Raw genomic sequence first — 15,285 nt, 5'->3', positions numbered from 1 at the left:
AATACCTTAGCGCCATGGATATTTGCCTTTGGTGTCGATTCGGCTAGTTGCCCGGACTTCACATACGATGTCTATTGCTACATTAGTAGCTCCCAATGATTTTGCAAACTCTTGTTGAGTTTGACAACAATCTTCATGGAGTAATTCCTCCAATTCTTGGTCTTCAAACTTTTTTGGCTGGCCTGGGCTATCTTTGCCTTCCGTGTCATAATCAGCACATCTGAACCGCTCAAATCATACGCCATCTATTGTAAATCCCGCATTTTTAAGTCTTACACCCAATATATTCGAGATTTTTCATAATTGAAGGACCCAATTCTTTGTTTTCCCAACAAGCTCAAGTTTTAGTGATTTCAGATTCCGACCTGAGAAACCTGTCTCCTTTCATATATTGTATTAAAACTCATTTTATTTTATAATTTTGATATTTTTATTTATATTTTTATAAATCACTCTCGTAAATAGAAATAAATATCTTTTTACAATAGAATAAAGTTTGTTTTTATTTGGATTATATATAGAATTTTTATCTATCGTAGTAGTTTAACAAGGTTTGTTCTTGGGAAACATTATCATCTTTTTATTATTTATTTGTTGTTTCATTGGAAATTTTATTATATTTTTTTTTTTGTTCATTTTAGTTAAATTTCAAATAAAAAGAAAACTTAAAACGAGAAAAAAAGAGTCATCAGTTTCAGCAAATATTATCGAATAATATAAGGATATTAAATTTAGTTATTATATATGTATAATACATTTTTATAAAAGACGCTCAAAAATTCACAATTTATAGTTAGTTAACGAAAAAGGAATTAATTGAAAAATGTCCTTTTAAATTAAGGCAAAAAGCAAAAAGATTTTTCTCTTTGAAATACAAAATGCTTTAATGATTTTTGAGCGTAACAAGTTTGTTATTAGTTTTTTATTAGAGGAGGTGTTTTATATTATTTATATTAAAAACTAAATTTTAAAAATTATAAAAAAAACAAATAATAAACTACAATTCAACTCGCCTGCCTTAACATTTTATGTTTAAATACAAAATTTTGTGGGTTTTTTAAGATTTTCAAAGAATTTTTTTATTTATTTATTTGTTTTTAGTTAGTTTTCAGTCTCACACACACATACACCCATTTTCAGTAAATCTGTGCTGTAATTAAACAAAATTAAAAAACAAAAACTAAATAATTTGTTTGAAAGGCCAAAATTATAATTGTATTTTATGTAAACCACTTGCAATTTTAGTTGTGCCTTTAAACTTTGATTTAATTCTCATAATGTTTTTTTTTTACTATTTTCTATATAACTTTTTTGTTTATTAAATTAATTTTACAGCAATTTTTCTTTTATTTATAAACTACATATAATATATTGTAGGTTTTATATTGTAATTTTATTAACATAGATTGGTTTTCAAATTGTGAGGAGGTTTGTTTTGAATTTCCACACAATTATTTACTTTAAGCTTTCATTTATACTTCATTTATTCATTGTCTATATAATTTATTTTTACATAATTTTTTAAATATTTTCATTTTAAATGAATATTTTTTTTTCGGGGGAGGGGGGAAAGGGTTTTATTATGACATGATTTTATTTTATTTTTATAATAATTATTATTATAATGATAATAAAAAAAACTATCCTAAATTGTTAGTTAATTATGTAAATGTATAGATTATTATTATTTTTATGTTTTTTTATATATTGTTTAAGAGATAATAAGATGGTTGGTTGGTACAAGTAATTTGCAACTTGTTTGCGCAATATCTTAATAAGATAAACTTAAGCTAATCAAAATTGTTTATGTTTCATTTGTTTTGGATTACTAATATTTATATTTTGTTTGTTTGTTGTTTTTATAAAAATAAAGTATAAACTTAACAAATAGTTATTAATCAAAGCCCTAAAATTCAAATGCCAACTATTTTTCTTTCTTCTTGAATTTGTTTAAATTAGTTTTGTATGTATAACCAAATCATCTATAAAAAATACAAAAAAAAAATTATAAAAAATAGGTTTATTAATTATTTACTAAAGGAAATAAAAGTTTAAAATTAAAGTTTAACTATGACACACAACAAACCTTATGAATACAGAGAGTTATCACAGTAATTACAGTTTAAAAAAAACATTTTCAAGATAGACAAGATGACAATAGAACTTTGTTTTTGAAAATTTTGACAACTATGCTTCTAGATTAGTAGAAATATCTAGGAGATTAAAATAAGTCCATTTTACATGATTCCTACTAGTTTTTTTAAAGCAGGGAAATTGGATACTATATGAATTGAAGCCGTCAGACCTTGCACTAATAACCCGAAGTGTAAGAGATCGTATGTGAAGCTCGGCCAACCAGCCGAATCGACACCAAAGCCAAATATCCATGTTAATTGTCGTTATTTGGTAGAAGAAAAAGGGTCCTATATATTTTGAGCTGCTGAAATTTTACCAGACCATCACAGGGAAGCTGTATCGAACGCAACTAATTCGTTTGTTTCGATCCATGCAGAACGCTGTCTATGGAATACCCTTTACCTCATTGTCTTGATTCGTTCTTGGCCTCAAAAGATGAGCAGTTATTTTGGCTCGAAATCCATATGTTGCCAGAAAGATGGGAAAAGGTCATAGTTAAGAATGACCAATACTTTGAATAAAAAAAAAATGTTTCAAAATAAAAGCTAAAAATTTAAAAAAAAAATTCAATCTAAATTCTTAAATTCTCTTCATGTTCGAAATTTCGAATAAAATCTTTTTATTATACAATAGTATTTATTTTAATATTTTCGCAAATTTAAATTTTTTTTTTCAATATTTTGATCTAAATTTTATTATCTTTTGTTTTTATGTTCGAAATTGTGAAAAAGTGGTTTTATTTTTGTTCGAAATTTTAAAAATCAAAAAAAAATATTTTTCGAATATTTTTGAAATTTCAATAATAAATTTGTTTGTCAATTTATATTTTAATATTCAATTTAAAAAAACTTTTTCTTTATGTTCGAAATTTCGAAGAAGTATTTTTTGTTTTTGTCTGTTTTATTCAAAATATTCGAAATGTTCGAAATTGTGAAAAAGTGGTTTTATTTTTGTTCGAAATTTTGAAAATCGAAAAAAAAATTTTGGAATATTTTTGAATTTTCAATAATAAATTTGTCAATTTAAATAATTATTTCTTTATGTTCGAAATTTCGAAGAAGTATTTTTTGTTTTTGTCTGTTTTATTCAAAATATTCGAAATGTTCCAAATTGTGAAAAAGCGGTTTTTTTTTTGTTCGAAATTTTGAAAATCGAAAAAAAATATTTTTCGAATATTTTTGAAATTTCAATAATAAATTTATCAATTAAAATTTTAATATTCAATTTAAAAAACGTTTTCTTTATGTTCAAAATTTCGAAGAAATATTTTTTGTTTTTGTCTGTCTCAAACTGAATTTTTATATTAAATTTTATACATTTCTACTTTATGTTTGAAATTTTAAAAATCGAATTCTAAAATACTTAAAAATGTTGTTTTATTTTCGAAATTTCCAACAAAAAAAATTCTGAATTTAAAAATGTTTTTTTTGTTCAAACTTTTGAAGAAAAACTAATTAACAATCTTGTTTTTTTATGTGCCGAATATTATTTGGTTTCGGATAAGGTCAAAATCGGCGATTACCGAACCGAAACTTTTATAAAGCGATTATGAAATTTTAAAGGTGAAACACGTTTTGTATATAATAAAAAGAACACAATAACTTATATTTTATTATTTATTTCATTTATTAATCATTTAAGCATCATGTTAAAACTGTTACCCCTCAAAAAATTGTCAATACAAAATGAACAAATTTGATTAATGGAGTCCAACGGTTTCAGTCGGAATTCTTGAGAATTTTATTTTATACAGAAATTTCTATGAAAAGAAAAAACTGCTATGATTTGTTATTCCTAAAAACATATTTATTATATATGAAGAAATTTCGAAAAAAAAAAATTATTTTATCCCTCCCTAAGTTTAAACTCCTTCATCACTAACCTAAATATTCGAATATAATTTTGAATAAAAATCCTTTAAAATTTAAAAATTATAAAAAAAAGAAACAGCAAATTTTTGTAATTATTCCGATATCTGCTCATATTTTTACTAAAAAAAAAACAATTCATAAAGTTTGTTGTTGTGTTAAGCATAAACTTATTAATAAAAAATCATGAGAGAAAAGAAAGCAATTATAACATTCTAAAGTATGAACTACTCCATTTTAAGCCACAATTTTAAATCAAGGTCAATGTTGGTGTTCTGTCTGCCAACTATGTTTGTTGAAAGTATTGCTTGCTACTAGTTTTTTTTTTAATTAAAACAAATTAAAACATTTACAAGCTAAAGTCATTTATTGAATAAATTTTACTACTTGCAAGTAGTAGTTATAAATATTGTTGTTTGCGAGAAATATTAAATCAAAATTTACAGCAAAATTGTTTAAAACACCAACCACACTTTAACAACATTAGGGCCATTTTAATGGAGTAGTTTTATGCAATAATAATAATAAGAAACAAAAACAATTACATTTTGTTATCGATTATGTTTTTGGTTGTTGGTTATTTTTCTTATTTCTTTTCTTTTTGTTTTGAGATAAATATGAAAAGTGTCGATAACGTCATGTAAATCATTTAATAAACAATAAAAGCTTTATAATTGTAATAATTATAACAACAATAATGAGTAGAAGACATTACACAAAACCTACCGCCACTCTCGATATCTATTGCTATTTGTATTTCCCAAAGCAAATGCACCAATAGGGGGGCTACGACTGTGTTAGGTATTGTCGCCAGACTGTTGTTGCTGCTAGGCATCTTGGGCTGCGGCGGCAGCTGTGGTATGTGTAACAGAGGGTTGTTGATGCTGTTGTTGTTGCTGCTGCTGCTGTTGATGTTGGCGGCGACGTTTTTTACTCCACATTTCATGGCAGTCCTGCCAAGTGGGCAATATGGGGGCGGGCATTCTATAAATATAAATAAATAATTTCATTTTATTAGTATGTTGGAGAAAACAATAGAGGTTTGCTTTGGTTTTTGTTTAACAAATTAAGGTAAATTAATTGTTACATATTAACTCACTCTTCGGGTCTGACGCTCTTCAACCACTGCGATTTGAGAGCATCTTCGGCCGTTATACGCTTTTCTGGATCCAATTCCAGCATTTTATCTAGCAGATCCAGCGCTGGCACGGGCATAAACTCAAAATCTTCACGTAGTCTTCTTCGATGTGTTCTCTTTTGTTTGAGTGTATGGAAGAGTGGTAGTTTTATGACATTGGGCCAGACAGCGGGCACCGGTGAACCGCAGACTTTTGATATATTTTCCAATAAAGCCATTTCATAGTTGCCTTGGAAAAGCGGTCGTTTTAGGAAAAGTTCACCGAGTATACAGCCACACGACCACACATCGATCGCAGGCCCATAACGTTCTTCGCCCAGCAGCAGCTCGGGCGGCCGATACCATAAAGTAATGACTTTATTGGTGTAGGGACGATCACGATCTTCGGCATTATACAGACGGGCCAAACCAAAATCAGCCAGCTTCACTTGACCCCTGAAAATTAGATTAAAGTTTTTTTTTTATTATAAATTAAAAGATGAAATTGAAAGATTCGGAATATTTAAGTGATTATTTTAATTATTTCCCTGTGAAAAATAATTTTAGTGAATTTTGTTATTGGAGAAACATAATTTTAAAATGCATTCATGAATTTTTGGATCCACTTACTTGTTGTTCATCAAAATGTTTGAGCATTTTATATCACGATGTAGGAAATTCTTTTTGTGGCAATAATTAAGTCCGTCCAGCAGTTGTTTCATGATACTCGCATTATTCTCACCGTTAAAATCGACCATGCCCGATTCCAGCAAACCCATGAGATCGTGATCCATATACTCGAATACCAAATAGAATGAACCCTTGTCCTTGCGAAACTCCAACGCGTCCTGTTTGTCGGTGACAATTTCGTGCAAATTAACGATATTCGCATGGTTGAGTTGACGCAGAATTTTGATTTCACGCACAGCCGTTATGGGGAAGCCCTCTTTCTCGTGATCCATGCGCACTTTTTTAAGTGCCACCATTTCGTTGGTGTGATGATCGCGCGCTTTGTACACCTGCCCATAGGTACCCTCACCAATTTGGGCTATCATTTCGAATACATCGACACAACGTTCACCCCAATCACGCACATTGTTGCGTGAATCACGTCGGTTGAGGATGACGGGACGTTTGCGTTTAGTTTCTGGGGCATTTTTGTTGCTTTTGCCGGCACTGGTGCTGCTGTTGCTGCCACCTCCACCCAGATTATCAAAGTCTTCGGGACTGTTGATGAGCTCGTCATCACCACTGAGATCTTCACTGCCCGGCACCATGGGAGGCATGGGTAGATTAAGCAGACTTTTGTTAGCATTAGCCGCAGGCCCCGTTGACGACGTTGTGCTTGAGGTCGTAACAATACTAGTTGCTTTCTTGGACGTTGCACTTTGTTGCTTGGCATTTGTGTTGGTACTATGATGATGATTGGGTGGCGGTGAGGGTGACGAGACCAACGCTAAATCAGCTGCTGTTATGCCTGGAGGCATGGGCAGTGCTGTGAGACTCTTAGGTTTTGTAGTTGTCTTTAGGGTAGTAGTATCTTGCGTTTGGGTAATTGTTGGTTGCTGTAGTTTTGGAGGTATGGTTGATGAGGTAAGGGCACGATCTGTTTCATCATTACCTGATGATGTTGTTGTTGTTGTCTTGGTTGTAGCTGTGGTTGGGCTGACTATTATTTGTGGCATTGGAATGTTATTTACGTCCACTGCTTGCTTTTTCACACCATTGCTCTGTTGAGTTTGTAACGCGTCTGCTGCTATAGCAGTTTGTTGAGTACTCGCTGCTACTACCAACGGCTGTGAAATTACTGTCTCTTTGGAATTTTCCGTAGTAGCTGTTGTGGTGTTTATGGTGGTGTTTTCATCCGCATTAGCTTTGACGGCCGGTACATTGCTGTCCATGGATGAACTGTTGTCGTTTATTGCTAAAGCCCCATTACTATTACTATTCTCTTCCTGTTTTTCAATGATTTCCTAGAGAAAATAAAGTTAATATTTAAGAAATTTTCTTTCTGAAATCATAAAAAAAGTTTCTTTGTAAAAAATTAAGCTTTTTTGTTACAAAAAATTAAAAAAAGTTTTTTTGTAAAAAAAAAAAATAAGTTTTTTTGTAAAAAAAAAAATAAAAATGCTTTTTGTAAAAAAATAAAGCTTTTTTGTTACAAAAAAATTAAAAGGCTTTCTGAAAAAAATAAAACTTTTTGTAAAACAAAATTAAAACCGCTTTGAAAAATACAAAAGCATTTTTATAAACGAAAAAAACTTTTTTTTGTAAAATATTAAAAATAAAAAAAGCTTTTTTTGTAAAAAAAAATAAAAAAGATTTTTTGCATAAAAAAATAAAATAAAAAAAGCTTGTTTCTAAAAAATAAAAAAGATTTTTTGTAAAAAAAAGTAAAAAAGCTTTTTTGTAAAAAATAAAAAAGCTTTTTTTGTAAAAAAAAATAAAAAAGATTTTTTGGGAAAAAAAATAAAAAATTGTTTTTGTAAAAAAATAAAAAAGATTTCTTGTAAAAAAATAAAGATTTCTTGTAAAAAAAATAAAGCTTTTTTGTAAAAAAAAATAATAAAAAAGCGTTTTTGGGAAAAAAAAGATAAAAAAACTTTTTCTTTTTAATAAATCGATTTTTATAACAAAAAAAGCTTTTTTCTTGTGAAAGTTTTTGTAAAACAAGTGAAAGCTTTTTTGTGAAAAAAAGTTTTTATAAAAAAAGAAAAAGCTTTTTGTAGAAACACAAAGAAAGCTTTGTAAATAGATATTTCTACCCTTTTACTATCCTGCTCTAATTACCTGCAAAGCTTTTTGTCTCTTATGTTTATCCTTCACCAGTTCGGCAAACAAACTCGTCTCACTGATCTTCTTGCTGTACTCTATTCGCTTTTGTTTCAAATCATGCGGAGTACTAGATGGTGATCGTGACCTTGTACGACTTCGAGACATGCTGGCAGGAGAATGCTTTGAACGTGACCGCCTGTAGCGCGATGAAGAACGACGATTACGATAGTAATGATGAGTACCACTGCGTGGTGAATCTGTGGGAGATTCCGCATAACGTGAAGGCCGTGGCGAACGGGATCGAGAGGCATAACGATCACGTTTCGATGAACGTGAACGTACTGGTGAGGGTGAAGTTGGGTATTTGTATTTGTGTGAGCCACCGCCCGAGCGATAGGTGGAAGAGGGTGACTGGCCACCTCTTATTCTCATAAGCGATATACTGGGACTTCTAAAACAATAAGAAATCAATAATTTTTTAGTTAATTTTTGTTTTTTTTTTGTAATATTGGTAAAAAATTACATAAGTTATTAAACTAAGTTAGTGCAAAAACTTTTAAAAACCTTTTCTTTTTTCCACTGAATTTCTTTTTATTGATGATTAAGACAATTTAAAATATTGCTAAATTATTAATTTGTCTTTACTTAAGTTCAAATATTCTGTTAAAGTTTGTTAAGTCTACAAAAAACTAAAAAAATAATGCCAACTCAACTGGAATTTAATACCAGTACAAAATGTTCTTTCTCTTCAATACCTCAAATTCCCAATACTTCAATAAATGTAGGTCAAGAAGAAAGAACTTTAATTGTAACGAGAATTTCGAAATTTTTTTATTTCAATTTAGTCTTTAGCTTAACTTTGTGAAAATAACAGGGCTGGCTGGTTAAAACTAAAAGAATACAAATTTGTGAAATTTATTTTAATAGGAAAGCAATTTGATGTGTATTGAACTAGTTTCATATAAATTTACTTAAAAGTAAAGATATTTAAAGGCGAAAAACTAATAAATTTTTAATAATTTCCATTCAACAAATAAACCGTTCAAGTGTTTTAATTGTAAAACTTTGTATCTAAATAATTAAAAGAAAAATGTGGTGTTTATTAAGGAGAGTATTTTTAAATGTTTTAATTTGTTTGCTGCTAAGTTTTCAAGTGTCTCAGGGTTTGTATATTAAACCGGGCTATGAAAATGTTGCCCGCATTAAACGTGGCCATACCACTGTCTGTGTGGAAATAAAACCAAGTGTAGCTGGCAGTCATGAACCTTATTACATGTGCAAGGGACCAGAATTTCCTGTAAGGCCACCAAATATGCCTAATCCGCCTCAATTTGTAAAAACTAATGTAGCAAATTATCCAACACAAAATTTGCAATTTGAAAATGCTTATCAGCAACCGCCCCTACTACCAGCTGTAATAAAATCTACCGGGGAAAGTCATCCACCATTTGAAGCACCACAGAATCTACAATTTGGCAATGCCTATCAACAACCAGCTCATGTTCATCCAGCAGCAGAAAATCCAGCCCATTTTCAAACACCCCCTCACTATTCTCCCTACCCTATACCACCACAAATGCCTAGCTACTCTCCTGCCACATTTATGAACCACCCTCAATATCCTCAAGCAGTTAACCAGCCAACAATTGCTGATTTCCCCACACATAACCATAATCCAGCAAAAGTTATTACTTCAAACAATTACGAAAGTAATGTACAACCACCAACAACATTCAGCACAACCGAATTATCACAGCATTATGATACCGCAAGAGCTCAACCTTTAACAGAAGGTACCTTAAAAAGTGCAGCAAATAGTGGTCATCAACAAGCTGATAACAAAGATTTGCCTACTTTAGCCTTAAAGGAAGCAGTAGAACACAAAATAAATGCTGAGCAATTTAATGCCTTAATAGAAGATGAAGTTTTGGGTATGCCAAATTTGGCATTTTCACACGATGAAATGTTACCCATTCACAGCCTATACACCGAAGATAAAATGCGCCAGCCTTCCCTAGAATCAAATATACCGGCCGAGTATTTAGATGATCCCATTTTAAGAACATTTTACAATATTAATGATAATCCAGACAAAGCTCAAGATGAAACCTATTATCCACAAACAGATCAGCTAAATCAACAAGCCGCTATGGGAACCATAGACGATTGTTTTGATCCTTATACCCAATTGCAAAAGCCTGCCTATATGCCTTCAGCAGAGCCAACAGCTCATATGGATTCCTTTAAAAATCCTTATTCAGACTCCAATAACTGTTGCGGTTGTCCTTTAAGCTTCCAGCCCATATTTATAGCCATACCATGGTTTAGCCCGACTTATCATGAGCTTTTTACACAAATGCATCCCACAGCTTATGCCCAATTACCTGTATATGAAACATATCCCTCTCCACCCTCAAATTCTGCACAATCTCGTGTAAATGAAGAGCAATCCCCCTCTACTGAAGACTTAACCAACAAAAAACCAACTACTCAAACGGAAATTAAAACCAACAGTACACAAGCCTCAACAAATACCACAAAAACTCCAGAATCCTCTGAGGAAGAGCTATTTGTTGAAGATACTACCACTAAAAATGACAAATCATCTAAAAATGAAGACGAAGACTCTTTAGAAGACACCAAAGATGACGACGTTGAAGTAGTACAACAGACCACAACTACTACTAGTGCCCCCTTTACTACGGTCCGAACTTTTAAAACGCTCATGCATGCCGCTAAAGTAGCTTCCGGACTATACAAAAATCCTGATCCTACATTGCAGAATAAACGTCAGGTGCACTATGTAACTGCTCCAGTTTATCCCAACACTTTTAAAAGGCAATATGTAAGAAAATTGGAAAAAATGTATAATTAATTATAATTTTAAGCACTTCTTTCTTTGAAAAACTTGCATTTGTATAACTTTGTATTGAACTTTTTTAAATAAACTTTTTGTAAACATTTTTAAAATAAATTTTTTTTAAATTTTTTTGGAAAATATTTGGTGTATGACTTGAAAATGCGGGATTTTTTTTTTAAGTTTTAGCTTCTATTTAATATTGGCCATTGTTAGCTATGCATTTTTTGAGGAAAAGAACGAATCAATCCAATTTCGGATACTATGTTCTGAAGCGAATCTTATTCCAGAGAGAGCGTTCTGCATCGATCGAAACAAATAGTAGTCGGACTAGGCAAAGTCTGGACTATAAGGAGGGTGAGTCAAAACTACCCAACCCCTTCTTTCTAAATAGTGGCCTTGCGTTGTAATACTGGAATATTACGGTTTTATGTCGTTTACTTCAAACGAATTATGTGCAAAATTCTAATTTAACAAATATTTCGTTTATTTGTGAAAATCTTTTTTTATTGAATAAAAGAAGTCTCTTTAAAAAAAACGCAATGGAAAAATAGGCCATACAGATTCGAATCAATTTTAAAAAACCCTGTGGGACTGTTGTTTGGCCCATGTTGTTCTTTAATTTCTCATAATAATACATCAAAATTTGTAATAAACATCCCATAATATCAAATAAACTTCAAAACTCTAAAAACTTTATTCAATCTACTATTCTCCTCCCTTTTCTCTACATACCTGGAATAACGTTTCGAGTAGTTGTCTCTATTATAACGATCATATTCATTCGGCCGCATATTACGTGAACTATTTCTGCCGTGATCGTAATAGCTTTGCGAATTGGCAGCATTGCGGACTTCGTGCATTTTTCGTTTCTTATGGGGAGGCGTCGACGGTTGATGGTGGTAATAGCGATCGGTGTCTTTGTATTTGTGACTGTCTGAAGTGACGGCTGCCGTTTGTCGCTGATGGTAGTGGTGATTGCCAGCGGCGCCGGCAATATCTGGACGTCCATGATGATGGTGATGGTGGCGATGATCGTCTTTGCCCGGACTTATGACAAAACGAGAACTGCGCACCTCGCGCCCCGACACTGTACTACTGCTGCTGGCATACAGGGGAGGCGTATGCGGTGAATGAGGATTTGGGAAACGATTTTTTGTGTTGGAAGTACGTGGTGGTGTACGATGGCGGGCACCACCCATACGATTTGTCACAGTGACTTGTAGGCCCACAATGTTATTGGCCGGCGCCGCAGCAGCAGCTGACACACTCGGCTGTACTGCCATATTGGCGGATTCCGAGTAGTAGCTATTGCTGCTGCCAGGTCGTATAGGAGGTGGGGTGTCCGACGAACGTGGACTGCGCTGTTTAATGGGTGTATAAGTAGGATCCGACGGACTTTTGGCCGCCACAACTACCTCCGCTGGCGGCGTATAGTGTCTTAAAGCCACATTCGTATCCAGCACATCATCTAAATCATTATCCGATATGGGTTCAATGCTTGAAAATGATTTGTTACGTTTCTTTTTGCGCTTCTTCGATTTGCGACTGCGCTTGTGTTTTTTGTCTTTTTTGTTTTTCTTTCGTTTCTGACGTTTCATTTCAGCCTCCAGCTCATCCGTGTCGATGGTATCACTAGTCAAATAGTTATCCAGTTCCTCATCCCAATCAGACTCTTCGGCCACAATTTTATCCTGTGACTTATGGCTGGCTGTGGGTGGTGTTAAAATCGAGGAACGCCTACTTTCAATCTGATGACGTTCTTTATCTTTGCTGTCCAGGTTTTTGCCAGCACCATGGGCCTCACTTAAATTAACCTTTGTCGAGCTGGGCACAGGAGAACCAAGAATAATGCGTCTCACGTGATTGGGTGAGAGTCTGGATAAGCTGTCGAAGCTATCTTTTCTCTTGTTTCTAAAATAATACAATTTGTTTAGATTAATAACAACAAGTCATTGATAAATTTGTGTTAGTTTGAATTAATTTTGTTAGATTTAAATATTTTGGTATCACCCACCTAGAGAAGGCGTGGTAAAGTCTTGCGTTGTATTTCGTGTAAGTAAATTTTTTTTTTTTATAACAATAGGAGAAAAATAAATGAAACAAAAAAAATACAATATATATATAGTGATATTAATTAGCAACAATTGAACATTTAAAAACTGCACACTATCAGCAACCAAAATTTTAATTTTTATTACAATTTATTGTCACAAAAAATTGGTAATTATTGAAATTCCTAGATTATGATGATTTGTGAAACAAAAAAGTTTATCTTGAATGACTTTATGAATATAATGTCGGATTCGGAAACACAACCGGAAAACAATTTTTAAATATTTGTATGAAAATCCTCTTAGTTTACAAATAACACTAGTTTAAAGTTTTTGGTCATGGTATGATACATGTACATGTTTGCTTTTTTAGGCCGTCTAACTTCTGGAAAAATATTGTAAAAAATTCAGGACTTTGTCGAAGTTGACAACCTTTAGTTTACAAAACTTTGTATAGCTCCTAACTTGTACAAATATGAACAGATTTTAATTGAATTTTCTTTATAAAAAATCCAGTTTATTTCAGTAATAATATACTTTAATAGATATTTTATCTAAGCTAAAATGGAAAATTCATAGTATTTTCTATAAGATTTTAACTTTTCTTTTATTCACAAACTATCAATTATACAGGTGCTCCTAGTGTGCAATTAAATGCTTAGTTTTTGAAATAAAACTCCAAACCGTAAACACTATATTACCTGTAGTTTTCCTCTTCACTGCTGAGACTGACATCGGAATGCGCCTTGGGCTTTAGAGAGGCAGGTTTAGTGCTATTTTTATTACTTGCAACATTATGACGCTTTTTGCCCACAACATTTGTGGCCAGTAGCTTTTCACAACGTTGACCCACCGAAGCGTCTGAATTGATCTCACCCACCTCGGGATCCGAAAAGTCTGTAGAGCTAACATCCGAGTATTCAACTATGTTATCGGAGGTAGTATGGTGAAGTTTTTGACTGCTGGTGGCGCCGCCATGACCACTGGAGGACGATTGACGTCTTAAGCTGTTGCTTCGACTGCGTGAAGAGTTTGATTTGTCGTGTGTCCTTCGACTTTTTTTCTTTTTGGCCTTTTTTGATTTCTTATGCGGAGTATCACTATCGATATCAAGTTCATTCGCAGAATTTACTGCGTATTTGGTGCCCAGCTCCTTCTCCATCAATCCAATATTTCTATATTTTGGTTTAGTCACTGTTTTTGTTGTAGTTGTTATTTTTTTTCTTCTTTACGTTTTTTTTCTTCTAACACTTTTCACTTGTTTTGTTAAACTTTGTCAAAAAGTATTTAACGTTTTTTGTTGGGGGAAAACCTATAGAATTTGATATTTAAGGCATATTGTTTTAGGTGAATATTATTGTTGCATATTGAAATTAACAATTGAAATTTGTTTAAACAATTAAAAAGTTTCTTTTTTTTAATTTTCCGTGTGGTGGCCGACAATTATTGCAGAAGAGAAAACTTGTCAATTTTTAGTCCGTGTTTGAGGTTAGATGGCAGAACTGTCAAAGTAAAACAACGTTAACAATGCTGCCAGACTTCAAGACGTCATACATAAATAAATGTTCATAACTTGCTGTAATTAACAACCCTGAAAATAAAATTGCAATTTTTTTCTTTAGACACTTACGAGAACTTCTTAAATTTCCCACGTAAATAGCAATAAACTTTAATAAATTAATTGTTTATGTTATTATTTTAAATATATTTTATTGATAATTTTCCAAAAACTTTGTGAATTTTTCTTCAACATCAGCTGTTTGTTACACTTCAGACACTTGCTTGACATAGCACATTTTCTTTTTTACAATATTTTTGTAATTTTTACACTCACTTTATTATGTTTATTTAATAGTTTATAGTATGATGCACTTTCTTTTGAAATTACTTTAAGATTCATAGAACTTGTTGCCTGTTCTGCGTTTTTCCCTCAAGGAGCCATTAACTGCACTTGTGAAATTTGGCCAGAAGTCAAAAAGTTTGTATGTGTATTTTTTTCATTCATTAATAAAATTTATAGTTTTAAAAGTATCTTTAGTTAATCAATAAGGCGTTGTTGGTTTTATAAACGCCAGCATAGTTTCATAAGAAATATGGTTTATTTTTTTTTATTAATCGAAAAAAAAATATCCAAGAATAAGAATATAGAGCACCCTTCTTGGATGATGATTACAAAATTATTTATGGTAGAAAAATTGTTGCCAGGTTGTAAGAAAAATTCTTGACATTTCGTAGAAAATTGTACATAGTTGCCACATGTTTTTTGAAACATTAATTCCTAAATTAGTTTTTAAAAAATGGATTTTCATTACACTCATTAAGTTATAAAAACATTAAAATAAGTTTTTTTTAAAAATAAAAAGTTTTAAAGCTAAACCAAATAAGAGCAGGAAAAACAATTTACACCATTAGCTTTAGAATCTAAAGCACTGGTTCAGATTCCAAAAAAAATCAAACACAAACAGTATAAAAATATGT

General features: G+C 31.8%; 1 protein-coding gene across 6 annotated transcripts; it reads right to left on the bottom strand.

Moving 5' to 3' along the window:
* Nucleotides 1-890: 890 nt before the first annotated feature.
* On the bottom strand, nt 891-14,970 carry Cdk12 (Cyclin-dependent kinase 12). 6 transcript variants are annotated; one of them, XR_010576293.1, is made up of 9 exons: nt 14,642-14,970; nt 13,509-14,398; nt 12,771-12,791; nt 11,489-12,667; nt 7,912-8,347; nt 5,752-7,094; nt 5,104-5,577; nt 4,731-4,988; nt 891-1,982 (listed from the first exon to the last, which is right to left on the bottom strand). XR_010576293.1 is itself a non-coding variant. In XM_065505652.1 (8 exons), the coding sequence occupies exons 2-8, from the start codon at nt 13,967-13,969 to the stop codon at nt 4,832-4,834; spliced, it is 4,071 nt and encodes a 1,356-aa protein (XP_065361724.1). In that variant the 5' UTR covers nt 13,970-14,398; nt 14,642-14,970; the 3' UTR covers nt 4,615-4,831. The 6 variants fall into 6 exon arrangements, 5 of the variants coding, with proteins under 5 accessions (XP_065361724.1, XP_065361725.1, XP_065361729.1 ...); XM_065505652.1 differs by lacking the exon at nt 891-1,982 and having other exon boundaries at nt 4,615-4,988; XM_065505653.1 differs by lacking the exon at nt 891-1,982 and having other exon boundaries at nt 4,615-4,988; nt 14,696-14,970.
* Between the last annotated feature and the right edge of the window lie 315 nt (nt 14,971-15,285).

Source organism: Calliphora vicina, chromosome 3, assembly GCF_958450345.1.
Source record: "Calliphora vicina chromosome 3, idCalVici1.1, whole genome shotgun sequence".
NCBI classification, from domain to species: Eukaryota; Metazoa; Arthropoda; class Insecta; order Diptera; family Calliphoridae; genus Calliphora; species Calliphora vicina.
This window is presented reverse-complemented; position numbering and strand designations above follow the sequence as displayed.

Excerpts from the sequence above, each read along its gene's own strand:
- Cdk12 (XM_065505652.1), bottom strand. The coding sequence starts at position 13,969 with ATGGAGAAGGAGCTGGGCACCAAATACGCAGTAAATTCTGCGAATGAA. Across the intron at positions 12,668-12,770 it reads CTTTACCACGCCTTCTCTAG|AAACAAGAGAAAAGATAGCT; the intron begins GTGGGTGATACC and ends GTATTATTTTAG. Across the intron at positions 4,989-5,103 it reads AAGAGCGTCAGACCCGAAGA|AATGCCCGCCCCCATATTGC; the intron begins GTGAGTTAATAT and ends TTATATTTATAG.